This window comes from Macrotis lagotis, chromosome 2 (genome assembly GCF_037893015.1).
Source record: "Macrotis lagotis isolate mMagLag1 chromosome 2, bilby.v1.9.chrom.fasta, whole genome shotgun sequence".
Taxonomy (NCBI): Eukaryota; Metazoa; Chordata; class Mammalia; order Peramelemorphia; family Peramelidae; genus Macrotis; species Macrotis lagotis.
Window position 1 is genome coordinate 244476977 of NC_133659.1, and position 14828 is coordinate 244491804.

The 14828-nt window shown below is 37.8% G+C and overlaps 1 protein-coding gene across 1 annotated transcript in view; it reads right to left on the minus strand.

Moving 5' to 3' along the window:
• Nucleotides 1–4877, minus strand: part of CFAP52 (cilia and flagella associated protein 52) — a 73151-nt gene extending 68274 nt beyond the window's left edge. Inside the window, exons 1-3 of the mRNA XM_074225605.1 lie at nucleotides 4753–4877; nucleotides 2085–2284; nucleotides 272–408 (exon numbers count right to left, since the gene is read on the minus strand). Coding sequence (XP_074081706.1) covers nucleotides 272–408; nucleotides 2085–2284; nucleotides 4753–4825 — 410 coding nt within the window. The 5' untranslated portion in view covers nucleotides 4826–4877. The remainder of the gene's footprint in view (nucleotides 1–271; nucleotides 409–2084; nucleotides 2285–4752) is intronic.
• Nucleotides 4878–14828: the final 9951 nt, after the last annotated feature.

The following is a 14828-nucleotide window of genomic DNA, read 5'->3' on the forward strand; positions in this document are numbered from 1 at the left end:
TCAATTAGGATATCTTCTGTACAATAATTTTTCTTTTTCATGTATTTGATTCAATCAATTAAATTCTACCTCATCAAACAGATTGTATATACCTTAGAGGAAAGAATCCCACACTTTACTTTTGTGTCCCTTTCAATATCTGATAAAGGGTTTTGCATACAGAAAACACTTAACTATAAATTCAGTTACTTATAAGAAACTTAGCATTCCAAGAATTTCATCATTTAGAAGTTGAAGGGAAAAAACAAAATACATGTTTTTAGCTTATTACCTTCCATCATCAGGACCTCCTAATGATACCAGGTATTTGCTATTTGGAGAAAAAGCCAGAGCTTCAATTTTACCCTTATGAAGTGACAATCGAGCAATCAGCTCCTTCTTTGCATAATCCCACAAAATGACATCTGCCTATAAATGAGAAAATCAAACAATATACAAACATTTTAGGGTAGCAACAATAATAGGCAACTTTTAAAATGGTAAACAAAATAGGAACTTGGAAAGGCAATTTCTAACCATTTTAACTCTTAAACCAATTCTCTTGACCTTAAATTGTCATTTAAAAATGAAATCAATGAAACAATTTTTCCCCCAAAATAAGGTCCCAATTCCCTTCAAGTAATCCTAGTTTCAATTCTGTAACTGAAAATAAAAAAATCTTGATATTTTAAAGGACCATACCTTTAGTGGCATCAATGGTGACCTCATCATTCTGAGGTATTATTCATGTAAATTTTCCACACAGGCCTACCAAATACTAGGGCCCTCCTCTAGATCTCTCAAAATTACCAATAACAACTTTTTGTATCATCCATCTCTTTTCTTTCATTCTTTATGACCCATTTATTTAGCCTCTTCACAACACTTTAATGGCATTAATGCTTCTTCTTGAGTACAATTCAACATTGTCATACATCTAGCATTATCTCTTCATTGTCCTTTGGATAACCTACCATTTTGATTTTTTTCTCTCTTGAGGTTTATTACTTTATGACTTGAGCTATAGTAGTATCACTGGAGAGCTAATGGTATTCAAAAGATAGGTTATTTTGTTTCAAAGAACATCATCATCCTTAACAGGAGCATCTGCAGGACCTTGTCATCAACAAGAAAGTATTTTTTCATTTGGAGTCTGTTTTGGACATCCTCCATGAGAGTAGCAAGCTTCTTTGATGAACATAGCTATCGTTGTTTTTATGTCTTAATTGCAAATAATAAATCCCAAAATTAGCAAAATTATTTCATCTTCCATGGGGTTTTATAGGATTTTAACATATGTATGCAAAGTATATTGTTGGAGGGAATCCTTTAAAGTTACCTGTTGCTATATCAACACATATGCTTTTAAAAAATAATCAATAATTAGGATGGACTAGCTTAATAAGATCCCACTTCAAACTTTCTATTAATTTATTTTTCCTTCTAGTGCTTCTAGTTATTTTATTGAGATAACTAGATAACTAATACTCCTCCATAAAATTTTGCCAGTGAATATGTTCTAAAGCCCCAAACTGTCTCTGTATACAGCAGTAAGAATTATTTTGCTAAACCTTCCTTAAGAAATAGTGATAATTGGGGTGGCCTGGTACAGTGGATAAAGCACCGGCCCTGGAGTAAGGAGTACCTGGGTTCAAATCCAGTCTCAGACACTTAATAATTACCTAGCTGTGTGACCTTGGGCAAGCCAGTTAACCCCATTTGCTTTGCAAAAACCTAAAAAAAAAAGAAATAGTGATAATCCATGTTTATGTGTATATATATATATATATATATATATATATATATATATATATATATGTATATTCCTGTGTTCATTTTTGGGAAAGTATCAATATGCTGTCTCAATAGGAATAGTTGGAAATACTTCTTATTTTTATTCTTTTTTTCTACTGCAATTTCATACTAATTTTTATCTTTGAACTTACAAAATAATTCAGAAATGACTTCTATACATTGCATATGTTGTCATTCAGTTAATGAGAGAGATTAATCTTGTTTAGTTGCCTTTTTCCTTCTTTTCTGTTCTTTTTTCATACTCTATACAAAATAGCTCTTGGAAGAGAGAGATATTTGAAATTATTCACCTTGAATCCCATAAAGGTAACCTGTCCAGAAGCAACATATTCGCCATTTGAGGAGACAGTAACACAGGAAACATTATTGCGATGTCCATGTAGAAAATATTGCTTATTTGTGGTTATTGACTCAATAAGGACTGTGCAACCCAAAGGATAGACCAAATGTTCCTGATCTGGGTGGCATATCAGACCATTAGGAACATGACCTAAAAGAAACAAATAAAAAAAAGGAATCAGCTGTAGAAGTGACTTTTATTGTGTAATTACATAATAAATAAATGGCAGCCAGTGCCTACTGAAAGTACAGTACATGAGTTTTCTGAGGCAACTACTTCAAGCCAACCTCCAAATGCCTGAGAATTGGGAATGGTGCTCTTGTTTCACTGACTGAAGTGATTCTATGATACTCACAAAACCTTTAAAAATAATAGAAATTGGGGTGGCTAGGTGGCACAGTGGATAGAGCACCAGCCCTGGAGTCAGGAGTACCTGAGTTCAAATTTGGCCTCAGACACTTAATAATTACCTAGCTGTATGGCCTTGGGCAAGCCACTTAACCCCATTTGCCTTGCAAAAACCTAAAAAAAAAATAGAAATCTTGATCTAATGGTTACAAATCATAAGTGTCTTTAGTAATTATATACAAGGTCAGTTCCAGAAAAAAATGTCATATGGGTGAAACTTGACTTTCAGATATTCTTCCTTTTGCTCCCAACACCCTCTTGCTATAAATTTACCCAATGGTGTGTAAATTCCAATATTTCCCAGGAATTCCTACAGTGATGCTCCTACAATGATCACTAGTCTAAGACCTAAGAACCTCTAGAGTAGGGTAAGGATTTCATAATCATTTCTGTGCCATAGACCCTATTAGCAATCTGGTAAAGCCTTTAGACTCCTCAGAATGTTTTAAATGTATAAAACACATATGGCTAAATCCTGCACCCATTTTAATCTTATCTTGCTATAGGGTATGAGATGTTGGTTTAGTACTAGTTTTTGTCATGCTATCTTCCAGTTTTCCTAGTAGTTTTAATTAAAGTGTTCTTATCCCAGAAGCTGGAATCTTTGGATTGATCAAACAGTAGATTATTATAGTCATTTCCTATTGTCTCTTTTGCACCTAATCTATTCCACTGATCCACCACTCTATTTCTTAGCCAGTATCAGACAGTTTTATAATATAATTTTAGATCTGATATGGCTAGGTCACCTTCCTTTGCATTTTTTTATTTTGCAAGGCAATGGGGTTAAGTGGCTTGCCCAAGACCACACAGCTAGGTTATTAAGTCAGGTACTCCTGCCCCCAGGACCGGTGCTCTATCCACTGCACCACCTAGCTGCCCAGAAACTCTTTTTCAAAGTAAAATATCTGTAAAATCTTTAACACAGTGACATACACATAGAAGGAATCATATACATACTTTTTCTTTTTCCCCACTTCCTTTTGCCTAGATTATACTTCCTTATTGCTATTTCACAAAATTTCTATATATCCTTTTAAGATAAGCTCAAGTGCCACCTTCTATAGAAAGCCTATTCTGATTCTAGAACCCAAGTTAAAGAAAAAACAATTGTGGTCATATGCCCTCATGAACCTTACAGTGCATTAGAAACATATAGACAGTTATAATACAGTAAGTCCACTACATTAAAGAAGTTCAAAGTCTTTTTGAACTACAAAGTATAGAGATAGACTAGTTAATACATTTCAGTTATTTCAAGGAGAAATTCTATTAAAACATACAGAATCATTGAAAAAATATACATTCTCCAGCATTCAACTTTATACCACATTTTCATCTTATAGTGTTCAGTAAGACCTAGGTTCAAATCCTGCCTCTGAGGCATATTAGTTTTGTGACTAATGGCAATTTTTTTTAAACCTAGCAATTCCCCACCCAACTCCCAAAGGAACCTGGAGTCAGGAAGACTTAACTTCAAATATAGCCTCAGACACCCACTAACCTTGTTGCTTCATAGTAAAGAGCTTTGCAAACCTTAAAGCACTATGTAGGTATTAGCTATTATCATCATTACAATTCAAAGACTAAATTACAGAGCAAGAATTTCCTAGTCAGCTGTCCTCAATAATGTGCACAGATCTGAATACCCCCTCAAAACAAAACAACAACAACCAAAAACATGCCCGGAGGAAAGCATTTTAAGAAGCTAAAAAATTACACACAACGGTATACTTTGAATCAGAAAGAACAAACTTAAAAGGTGGGGGACTGAGACTAGGGATTCCCAAACTGGAGAAAGTGCTTCAGAACAACTTCACCTATTAGAAGCGTCAGCTGTTGGCCTAGAGAATCAGTCTAGGTAATAAATCTTAAAGATTTTAGCCCTTTATATTTCCCATCCTTGTGGCTAGTCCTCCGCTCCTCTTTATCTACCCACTCCCCTGACATCAAAAAATCAGGGTCAAGATTAGGGACAAAGGCAAATTAGGGCACAAACTGTTCCGTGCTTCCAAATCCCCGCTTGCCACCCCACCCCTAAGCCCATGAGTTTATAGCCCACCTCGTGGTTCACCGAATCTTAGGAGTAAAGGATGGTAGAGCTGGAAGGGTCCTTAGAAACTATAACCCCAATACCCATTTTACAGAGTGGCGAAGTGACCTAATATCGCAGCAACAGAGCCGAATTAGCGTCTCTCTTGGTGCCTCACCATTGAAGCCGATCACTGCTTCAAGCTCCAGTCCAAGCACCTCAGGTTCTGGCAGGGTTTTGGGATCCGCCATGGCCACCACACTACCTAGTCCTCCTCCTTAGCCGAAGCTCACTGCCCTGCACTCCGCGTCCTTCTGTCGCGATGGCAACGACCCTCGCACCTGCGCTTGCGTACAAACCAGCGCCTACAACCACTAGGGGGTTCGCATCACTTTCATCTCTTCTGCAGATCTCTCATGAAAAGGCTCGTTTGTCCTTGTAACAAGGAATCAGTCACAGTCCCGCCTAATTTTCGGATTTTTTTCCCAATTAGAAATGTTAACCTTCATTTTTTTTAAAAGTCCGAGTTCCAAATTCTCCCCAATCCTCCCGTGATTGTGAAGGCAAAAATAAAGATTGATAAAGATTATACATTTGCAGGGATGCAGAACATATTTCCACATTAGACATTTTTGTGAAAGAAAATACAGACAAAGCATAAGAAAAATAAAGTAAAAAATGTATGCTTCGATCTGATTCAATTCTGTCAGTTCTTCCCCTGGTGGTGGATAACGTTTTTCACCATAAGGGTCTCCAGAATTATTTTGCATCTTTGTATCACTGAGAATAACTAAGTCATTCACAGTTGACCATTGAATAATATTCCTGTTACTGTGGACAATCTTCTCCTGGTTCACTTTTCTTCAGTTCAAGTCTTTTCAGGTTTTTCTGCAAACATCCTAGCTCATCATTTCTTATAGAACAATAAATTAGCATTTATTAAGTATATACTACATGCCAGGCACAATGATAAGTTCTGGAGAAAACAAAGTAAGGCAAAAATCCCAAAAGAACAAAAAACAAGAAAAAGTCCTAATTCTCAAGGAGCTCATAATCTAATGAGTGAGACCAAACAGTAATATACAAACAAGATAAATTGGGGCAGTCTTAAAAGGAAAAATCCTAAAATTTAAGGAGGATCAGGAAAGGGTTTTTGCAGAAGTTGGAACTTCATTGATACTTGAAGAAAGCCAGGGAAATTAGGAGGCAGAATTGAGGAGGAGAAGGCATCCCAGGCATGGGGGACCACAAAATGAAAATGCTTGGAGACTGGAAATGGAGTGTTCTTTGTTATGTATAAAGAATAGCAAGGAGGTCAATGTCAATGGATCCCAGTGTCCCTAGAAGGTAGTAAGATTTAAGGAGACTGGAAAGGTAATAATATCAAATTATGAAGGCATTAAAAGCCAAATAAAAGCTTTTATATTTATATTTACATTTATATTATTAGAGGTGATAGGGAATCACTGAATTATTATTGAGTAGGGAAATCAAATCAGGTAGGTGTAACAGTGGATAGAGAGTACTGGTCTTGGAGTCAGGAGGATGGGAGCTCAAATTCAACCTCAGATATTTGACTTACTAGTTGTGTGACCTTGGGGAAGTCACTTAACCCTGATTGCCTTACAGAGTCATCCCCAGTTGTCCTGATTCATATCTGGACATTGAACTCAGATGGTTCTGGAAAATAAGGGGGGCTGGTGAATTAGCATAGCATCCCCATCACTCAAATCCAATTCATGTACTTGTCATGACATTGTCTCCCTGATGTGGTCTTCTTCAAAAATGAAAGACAGAGGCAGCTAGGTGGTGCAGTAGATAGAGCACTGACCCTGGAGTCAGGAGTACCTGAGTTCAAATCCGGCCTCATACACTCTACACTTAATAATTACCTAGCTGTGTGGCCTTGGGCAAGCCACTTAACTCCACTGCCTTGCAAAAACTAAAAAAAACAAACTAAAAAACAAACTAAAAAAAATGAAGGACAAACATTAGTATTATTATATGGTCAGACCTGTGCTTTAAGATCACTTTGACAGCTGAGTATAGGGTAGAGTGGTGAGAGTGTAGTGATAAGAGATTAGAAAGAAAATGGTGAAACAAACTAGATGGAATCTGAATGTAGATTGAAGCATATGTTTTTAACTTTATTTTTCTTTTGATGAGTTTTCTTTCACAAAATGACTAATATGGAAATATGTTTTGCATCCCTGCAAATATATAATCTTTATCAAATTGCTTACCTTCACAATTGCAATAGTTGAGGAATGACGTGATGGAGTCTTGCACCAGGGTGATTTCATCAAAGGAGAAAAAGGGGACATACATGAGAGATGTTTCAACGGTGTATGTGATAGAGTTCGATGACTGAATGAACAAAGAATGAGAGAGCTTGAGGAATAAAGGATAACATCTAGGTTTTGAGCCTGGTTAACTGGGAGGATTATGATACACTTGAAAGTAAGTAATAGAGCCTAGGAAGGGAGAAGGTTTGTGGGAAAAGATAATGAATTCAGTTTTGGATATGTTGAGTTTCATATAGGGATATGGCATCCAGTTCAAGATATCTAGTAGTCAGAAATGAGAGACTGAAAGCTGGGAGAATAGTTAGGACTGGAAAAGTGTATCTGAGAGTTATCTTCATAGTTTAAGGCTCAAAAGAAGGAGCAGAGACATACATGTCAGACCGGCTAAGATATAGATACAGAGAGGTCAAAAATAGCTTCAAGGGGCATGATACCCAGTAACAAAACAGAGAGTCTGCTATGAGGACTCAAGACAGAACTAGTCCTAGCAATTGAAAAGTTAGTCTTCTGAAGATTCTAATATAAAATTTTTCTAATAGTAAATAATATTTTAAGACACTCAGTACCAAAGACTGAACTACCTTGACCTTTCTATCTTTCTATTCTAAATTTGTGCCTATTCTTCTCAAAGAATCTATGTGTAATTGTGGAAGATTTATATATTGGTTTTTTAAAAATGTAAATACTTTATTTGTTTTTCCAACTATATGTAGCAGTAGTTTTTAAACATCATATTTTGCAAGGTTTTGAGTTTTACATTTTTCTCTCTCTCCTTCCCTAGCCTTTTCCCTCTCCCTAACAGAAAGCAACCTAATATTGACTCTAAATTTATAATCAGGCTAAATATAGATCATATAGTGATCATGTTGTGAGAAAAAATGAGAAGAAAAAAAGACAAATAAATTTTTAAAAATTGAAGATAGTAAGCTTTGGTTTTCATTTAAACTCCACACTTCCTTCTCTGGTTATGAATGGTATTTTCCATCATATGTCCTTTAGACTTGTCTTTGATTATTGCACTGCTGAAAGTCCTTTAAAGTTGATCATCACCCATTTTGTTGCTGGTATGTATAATGTTCTTTTGTTTCTGTTCATTTCACTCAGCAACAATTCATGCAAGTTTCAGATTTTTCTGAAGTTCTGTTCCTCATGATTTCTTATAGAACAATAGTGTTCCATCACATTCATATACTACAATTTTTTCAGCCATTCCCCAATTGATGGACATCCCCCCAATCTCTAGTTCTTTGCTACCACAAAAAAAGCTGCTATGAATATCTTTGTACATGTGGGAATTTTTCCCTTTTTTATGATCTCTTTAGGTTACAGATACAATAGTGGCACCACTGGATCAAAAGGTATGCACAGTTCCATTGCTCCTTGGGCATAATTCCAAACTGCTCTCTGGAAAGATTGGATCAGTTCACAACTCTACCATGTCCCAGCTTTCCCACATGCCCTCCAATATTGATCATCTTCCATTTAGTCATATTGACCAATTTGATAGATGTGAGATGGAACTTCAGACTTATTTTAATCTGTATTTCTCTAATCAATAATGATTTAGAGCAGTTTTTCATATGACCATAGATAGCTTTGATTTCTTCATCTGAGAATTGCCTTTACATATCCTTTGACCATTTATCAATTGGGGGATGACTTCTATTCTCATAAATTTGACTCAGTTCTCTCTATATTTTAGAAATGAATCCTTTATCTGAAATACTAATTGTAAAAAATTGTTTCTCAATTTAGTACATTCCTTTCAATCTTGGTTGCATTGGCTTTGTTTGTGCTAAAACTTTTTAATTTAATGTAATCAAAATTATCCATTTTTCCTTTTATAACATTCTCTATCTTTGGTCATAAATGCTCCCCTTTCCATAGATATGACAGATAAACTATTCCTTGTCCTCCTGATTGGCTTATGATAATTACCTTTTATGACGAAATCTTGTACCTATTCTTTTTTACTTTATTTTTCTTGTGGTTGTCTATATGCAGTACTGGAGTACAATTCCAGGGTGGAGAGGAATTTTAGTGCTTGTAGCTGCAGGGGAGGAGGGGCTCTCCTTGGGGAAAGACTAGAATGCAAACCATGAGAGTAACATCATCTTTCCTTTGATCTCACCACCTTGGGGCACTGAAGACTTGTAGACTCCCAAAAGTAACTCTGAAAATAGAAGCATGAAAAAGGTTAAAGAATGGGACACTTCTTCCTTACCCATCAAGTGAGATTTAACAACTTTAGCATAAAGTTTAAATTCAAGAAATAGGTTGTATAATGAAGAAACAACATTAAAAAAAGTAGACAATAGAAGGCTACTGGCAGAGAAAACCAACAATACAAATGAAGAATCAATGCAAAAACAGTTACAGGCAAATCCTCAAAGAAAAAAATGTTAATTAGATAGTAGTCCAACAAGAATTCTCGGAAGGGTTAAAGAAAGATAATGATAGAGGAGAAAAAAAAATGTGAAAAGAAATGAAAATAATGCAAAAAAATTATGAAAAAGCAATAAATACCTTGGTTTAAAAAGACATAAAAATACTAAAGAAAATAATACCTTTAAAAATAGAATTGATCTAATGATAAAATTCACTGAGGAAAAAGAACTCATTAAAAAGCAGAATTGGGGGCAGCTAGGTGGTGCAGTGAATAGAGTACCGGCCCTGGAGTCAGGAGTATCTGAGTTCAAATCCAACCTCAGACATTTAATAATTACCTAGCTGTGTGGCCTTGGGCAAGCCATTTAACCCCATTTGCCTTGCAAAAACCTAAAAAAAAGAAGCACAATTGACCAAATGGGGAAAAAAGTGGTATATGAGATTGCTGAGGAAAATAATTCCTTAAAATTAGGATTGCAGAAGTAGAAGCTAATGACTCCTTGAGCCATTAAGAACCAATAAAGCAAAGTTAAAAGAATTAAATAGAAAAATTGCAAACTATCTTATCACAAAAGCAACTGACCTGGAAAATAGATTGAGGAGACATGATTTAAGAATTATTATAATACCTGAAAACCATAATCAGAAAAAGAGATGGAATATCATTTTTTGGAAAATTCAAGAAAACTGCCCTGATATCTTAGAACCAAAGGATAAAGTAGAAATTGAAAGATTTCTCCTGGGAGACACCAAATGAAAACTTCCTGGAATATTAAGAGCTCCCAGGTCAAGAAGAAAATATTACAAGCAGCTAGAGAGAAACAATTCAAATATCATGGAACCACAGTCAGGATCACATGTGATCTAAAGAAGTGGAGGAATCATGTTTTCTTACAAAGCAAAAATAGACCTAATTAAAAAGATAATTAGGAAAACTACTAAAACATACCATAGACAATGAAAAATATTAAAAAATATTTACATAAAAAACATCAAAAATGAATGTGGCAACGTTATAAAGATCAAGAAGCCCTGAAAAAATTAGATAGGAGGGGTGGCTAGGTGGCGCAGTGAATAGAGCACAGGCTTTGGAGTCAGGAGTACCTGAGTTCAAATCCAACCTCAGACATTTAATAATTACCTAGCCGTGTGGCCTTGGGCAAGCCACTTAACCCCATTGCCTTGAAAAATCTAAAAAAAAAAAATTCGATAGGAGAGCACAAAACCAGGACACTCCTGTGGAGGCTGAAGTACACAAATGCTGCAACTGCATGTTTTTGCACTTTTATCAATTAGTTGTGGGTGGGGTTTTTTTTGGTCTTTTAAAAAAACACTATTTGTTATATGGAATTGTTCTCTAGGAGAGGCATCAAGAGGGATTCTAGAGAAAACTACATTGATTAAGAAAAAAGGGGGGATGACTAGGTGGCGCAGTGTCTAGAGCACTGGCCCTAGAGTCAGGAGTACCTGAGTTCTCATCCAGCCTCAGACACTTAATAATTACCTAGCTGTGTGGCCTTGGGCAAGTCACTTAACCCCATTTGTTGCAAAAAACCTTTAAGAAAAAAAAAAGAAAGAAGATGGCATCAATAAAAACTTCTTTAAAAAAAAGTAGATATGAAGACTCATGAATTCATCCTATAACCCTGGAATAACAGCTTCTGAATAACTTTCTGTAGATGCATCCCCAAACCCAGTTTGTAAATGTAAAGGCAAGTTGAGGGAATAATAGAATGAGCTACTATATCCACTCTTAGAAATAGATCTAAAAGACAGATAACATTTTGTCTCATTAGTATGGTAGCTAGAACCTATGTGGAGTAGCCAATCCAGGTTGAAATGCACAGCTGCAAGGAGAGATGATTTAGGAGTTAGCCAGATATGAGTAGATATATAAAAAAGATGATCCATCTTTTAATTTTCTTTTCAGTTTTGAGAAAGCAGAACTGATTTGAAGAAAAAGTGCAAATCCTCTAGAGATTTATAAATTCAAGAGGTTCTTCTGGCCAAGAAGCCTACAGACAGGGAACTGGAGAACTGGAAGGTTTTTCTTTTCCAGGTACCAGATTTTTGATTCCGTCCAATCTAGTTTTTTTTTTGTTTGTTTGTTTTTAGTTTTTGCAAGGCAATGGGATGTGGCCCAAGGCCACACAGCTTGGTAATTATTAAATGTCTGAGGCAGGATGTGAACTCAGGTACTCCTGACTCCAGGGCCAGTGCTCTAAGGTGCTCTATCCACTGCACCACCTAGCCACCTAGCTGCCCCCCAATCCAGTATTTTAATTCAGGTCCTAGAGAATGTGACCAATTTCTTCAGCCAAACTAAAAAGATTTCCTGTTGCACCTAGTGAGGTATATAGGAGTTGTTCATATATTGAAGATATAGTTACATTTTCACTTGAAAATGTGTGTGTGACCAAGTACATAAATATTATGTACTTTAAATAGTTCTAACTTTAGTCTTCATTATTAACATTTTCTTCATCACTATTTTTAAGTTTAAATAATCAACAAAATGATTAATCAAGCCCTGCTTTATAGAATTTTTTAAGTGTAATCACATACATTGAAAATGATCGGGGCAGAGCCAAGATGGTGACAAGAAGGGATCAAGTCTTAGGCACTCTCTGATAAAACGTGAAACTAAGGACTCTAAACTTTCGAGAGACAGAACCCACAGAGGGACCCATTGAGGCAGTTCTCCCACTCAAGGTAACCTGGAAAAGAGCAGAAAGGCTCTGCTCCCCGGGGTCGGAGGGGTGGCCGGCCAGAGGGGTGGCCTGCCAGAGCGAAAGAACTTCAGCCTCCCAGAGGCAGCCCCAGGGTGCTGGGAGCCACAGCTCACAGCAGCAGGGGAGTCTCCTGAGCTGCACCTTGGAAAGCACCAGGCACAAAGTGGGGGAACAGCAGGGGACCTCTGCCAGAGCAAGCACGTGGAATCCAGCCCTCAGGGCACACAGCTAGCAGCTTGGTCTTTCCCCAGCCCTGATCCAGGAAACAGAAGCAGGCTGAGCTGGTAAGCAGGAGCCTCCAGGGCATGAGCCCATTGAGCTGAGGGAGGGGAGTGAACAGAGACTGCTGAGCTCTGTCCTTTGCCTCTGGAACAGGACTCTGGGGCTCTGACACATTCAGATCCTGATAGCTGTCTAGACCCCCCCCAAATAGAACAGCAGGGGCCCCCCCACCTCAGCCCCATGGTAGAGGGGGGCACATATGGTCATTCACAGACAAGGAGGGAGGACAGAGCCTCACACACTGAGACCCTTGTGGGAGTGTCCCAAAAGCTCAGGAAGCACCCCAAAACCAGGCTCAGGCTGGGAAAATGAGCAAGCAGAGAAATAAGAGGAAGACCATTAAGAAATATTTTGCTCATGAGCCCAAGAAGGATCAAAATACTCAGTCTGAAGATGAGGAGGTACAAGCTCCTGCATCTAAAGATTCCAAGCAAAACAGAAATTGGGTTCAGGCTATGACAGAGCTCAAAAAAGACTTTGAAAATCAAATAAAGGAGCTGGAAGAAAAAATGGGAAAATAAAGGAGAGAGATGCAGGAAAAACATGAAAATGAAGTTAGCAGCTTAGTCAAGGAAATCCAAAAAAATGCTGAAGAAAATAGCATGATAAAAACCAGCTTAGGTCAAATGGATAAAACAGTTCAAAAAGTTATTGAGGAGAAGAATGCCTTAAAAAGCAAATTGGCCAGATGGAAAAAGAGATAAGAAAACTCTCTGAGGAGAACAAATCCTTCAGACAAAGAATAGAATTCAGGGAGACTGAGGAATTTACCAGAAATTAGGAATCAATACTTCAAAACCAAAAAAATGAAAAATTAGAAGAAAAGGTGAAATATCTCATTGAAAAAACAACTAATATGGAAAACAGACTTAGGAAAGATAATTTAAAAATTATTGGAATACCTGAAAGTCATGATCAGGAAAAGAGCCTTGACATCATTTTCAAAGAATTACTACAGGAAAATTGCCCTGATATTCTAGAAGCAGAGGGCAAAATAGAAATGGAGAGAATCCACCGATTCCCCCCCCCCCCAGAAAGAGATCCCAAAAAACCAACCCCCAGGAATATTATAGCCAAGTTCCAGAACTCCCAAGTCAAAGAGAAAATATTACAAGCAGCCAGAAGGACACAATTCAAATATCATGGAGCTGCAGTCAGGATCACACAGGACTTAGCAGCAACTACATTGGAAGCTCGTAGGGCTTGTAATATAATATACCAGAAGGCAAAAGAGCTTAGAATGCAGTGAAGAATGAACTACTCAGCAAGGCTGAATGTCCTCTTCCAGGGAAAAAGATGGACTTTCAATGAACCAGGGGAATTTCAAATGTTCCTGTTGGAATGGCCAGAGCTGAACAGAAGGTTTGATCTTCAGATACAGGACTCAGGTGAAGCACGGAGATTGGAGGAGAGGGGGGAAATATGAGGGACTTGATGATGAACTGCATGTATTCCTGTATAGAAAAATGACACTGATAATACTCATATGAACCTCCTCAGTTAATAGAGCAGGTAGAGGGAGCTTTTATAGTTGAAGCACAGGAGAAAGCTGAATTTGAAGATAAAATATGGTGTAAAAATGGAGTCAATAGAAAAAAGGGAAATGTAATGGGAGAAAGAAAAAGGAGAGGGGGAATAGGCCAAGATATTTCATATAATAAGATGTTTTTAGTATTACAATGAGCTATTGCAATGATATGGAAGGGGGGAGGCAAGGGGGAATGAGGGAACCTTTGCTCTCATCAGAGGTGGCTAGGAGAGGAAATAGCATATATACTCAATGGGGTATAGACATCTGGAGTAAGAAGCGGGGGAGCAGGGGGAAGGGGTGGGGATGTGAATAAAGGAGGAGAGGATGGACTATGTGGGGAGAGTGGTCAGATATAACACATTTTCTTTTTTACTTCTTTCAAGGGGCTAGGATTGGAAGGCCTGTCCAGGACCATAGGGCCAGGTGGATTCTGGGCCTAAGGGATGGTATGGGGGCTCAGGGCCTCTTGGCCCCAGGGCCAGGGATCTGTCTGCTGCACCACTCAGCTAACCTACAGCAGAGTCAGAGTGAAAGGAGAGAGAAAATATAGTACATGGTAGTGGAGAAATATGAAAGGAGGGAGTTGCGATCAGCAATGGCAATGTTGGAAAAATATGGAAGTAACTTTTGCTAAGGACTTGCCATAAAGAATGTGATTCACCCACAGAGTTTTTGGTGTTGGAACAAAGACTGAAGCACATTTTTTATTATTATTATTTGGGGGAGGGTGCAGGGCAAATGGGGTTGGGTGGCCTGCCTGGGGCCACATAGCTGGGTGATCTTTGGGTGTCTGAGGCCCAATTTGGACCCGGGTGCTCCTGACTCAAGGGCCAATGCTCTGTCTGCCACCCAGCCACCCCTACTATTATTACTATTTTATTTTATTTTGGGTCTTTTTTTTCTTCTTTTAGGTTTTTGCAGGGCAGTGGGGATCAGGTGGCTTGCATGTTACATGGCTGGGTGATTGTTGGGTCTACGGGGCTGAATGTGGGCTCGGATGCTCATGGCTCCAGGG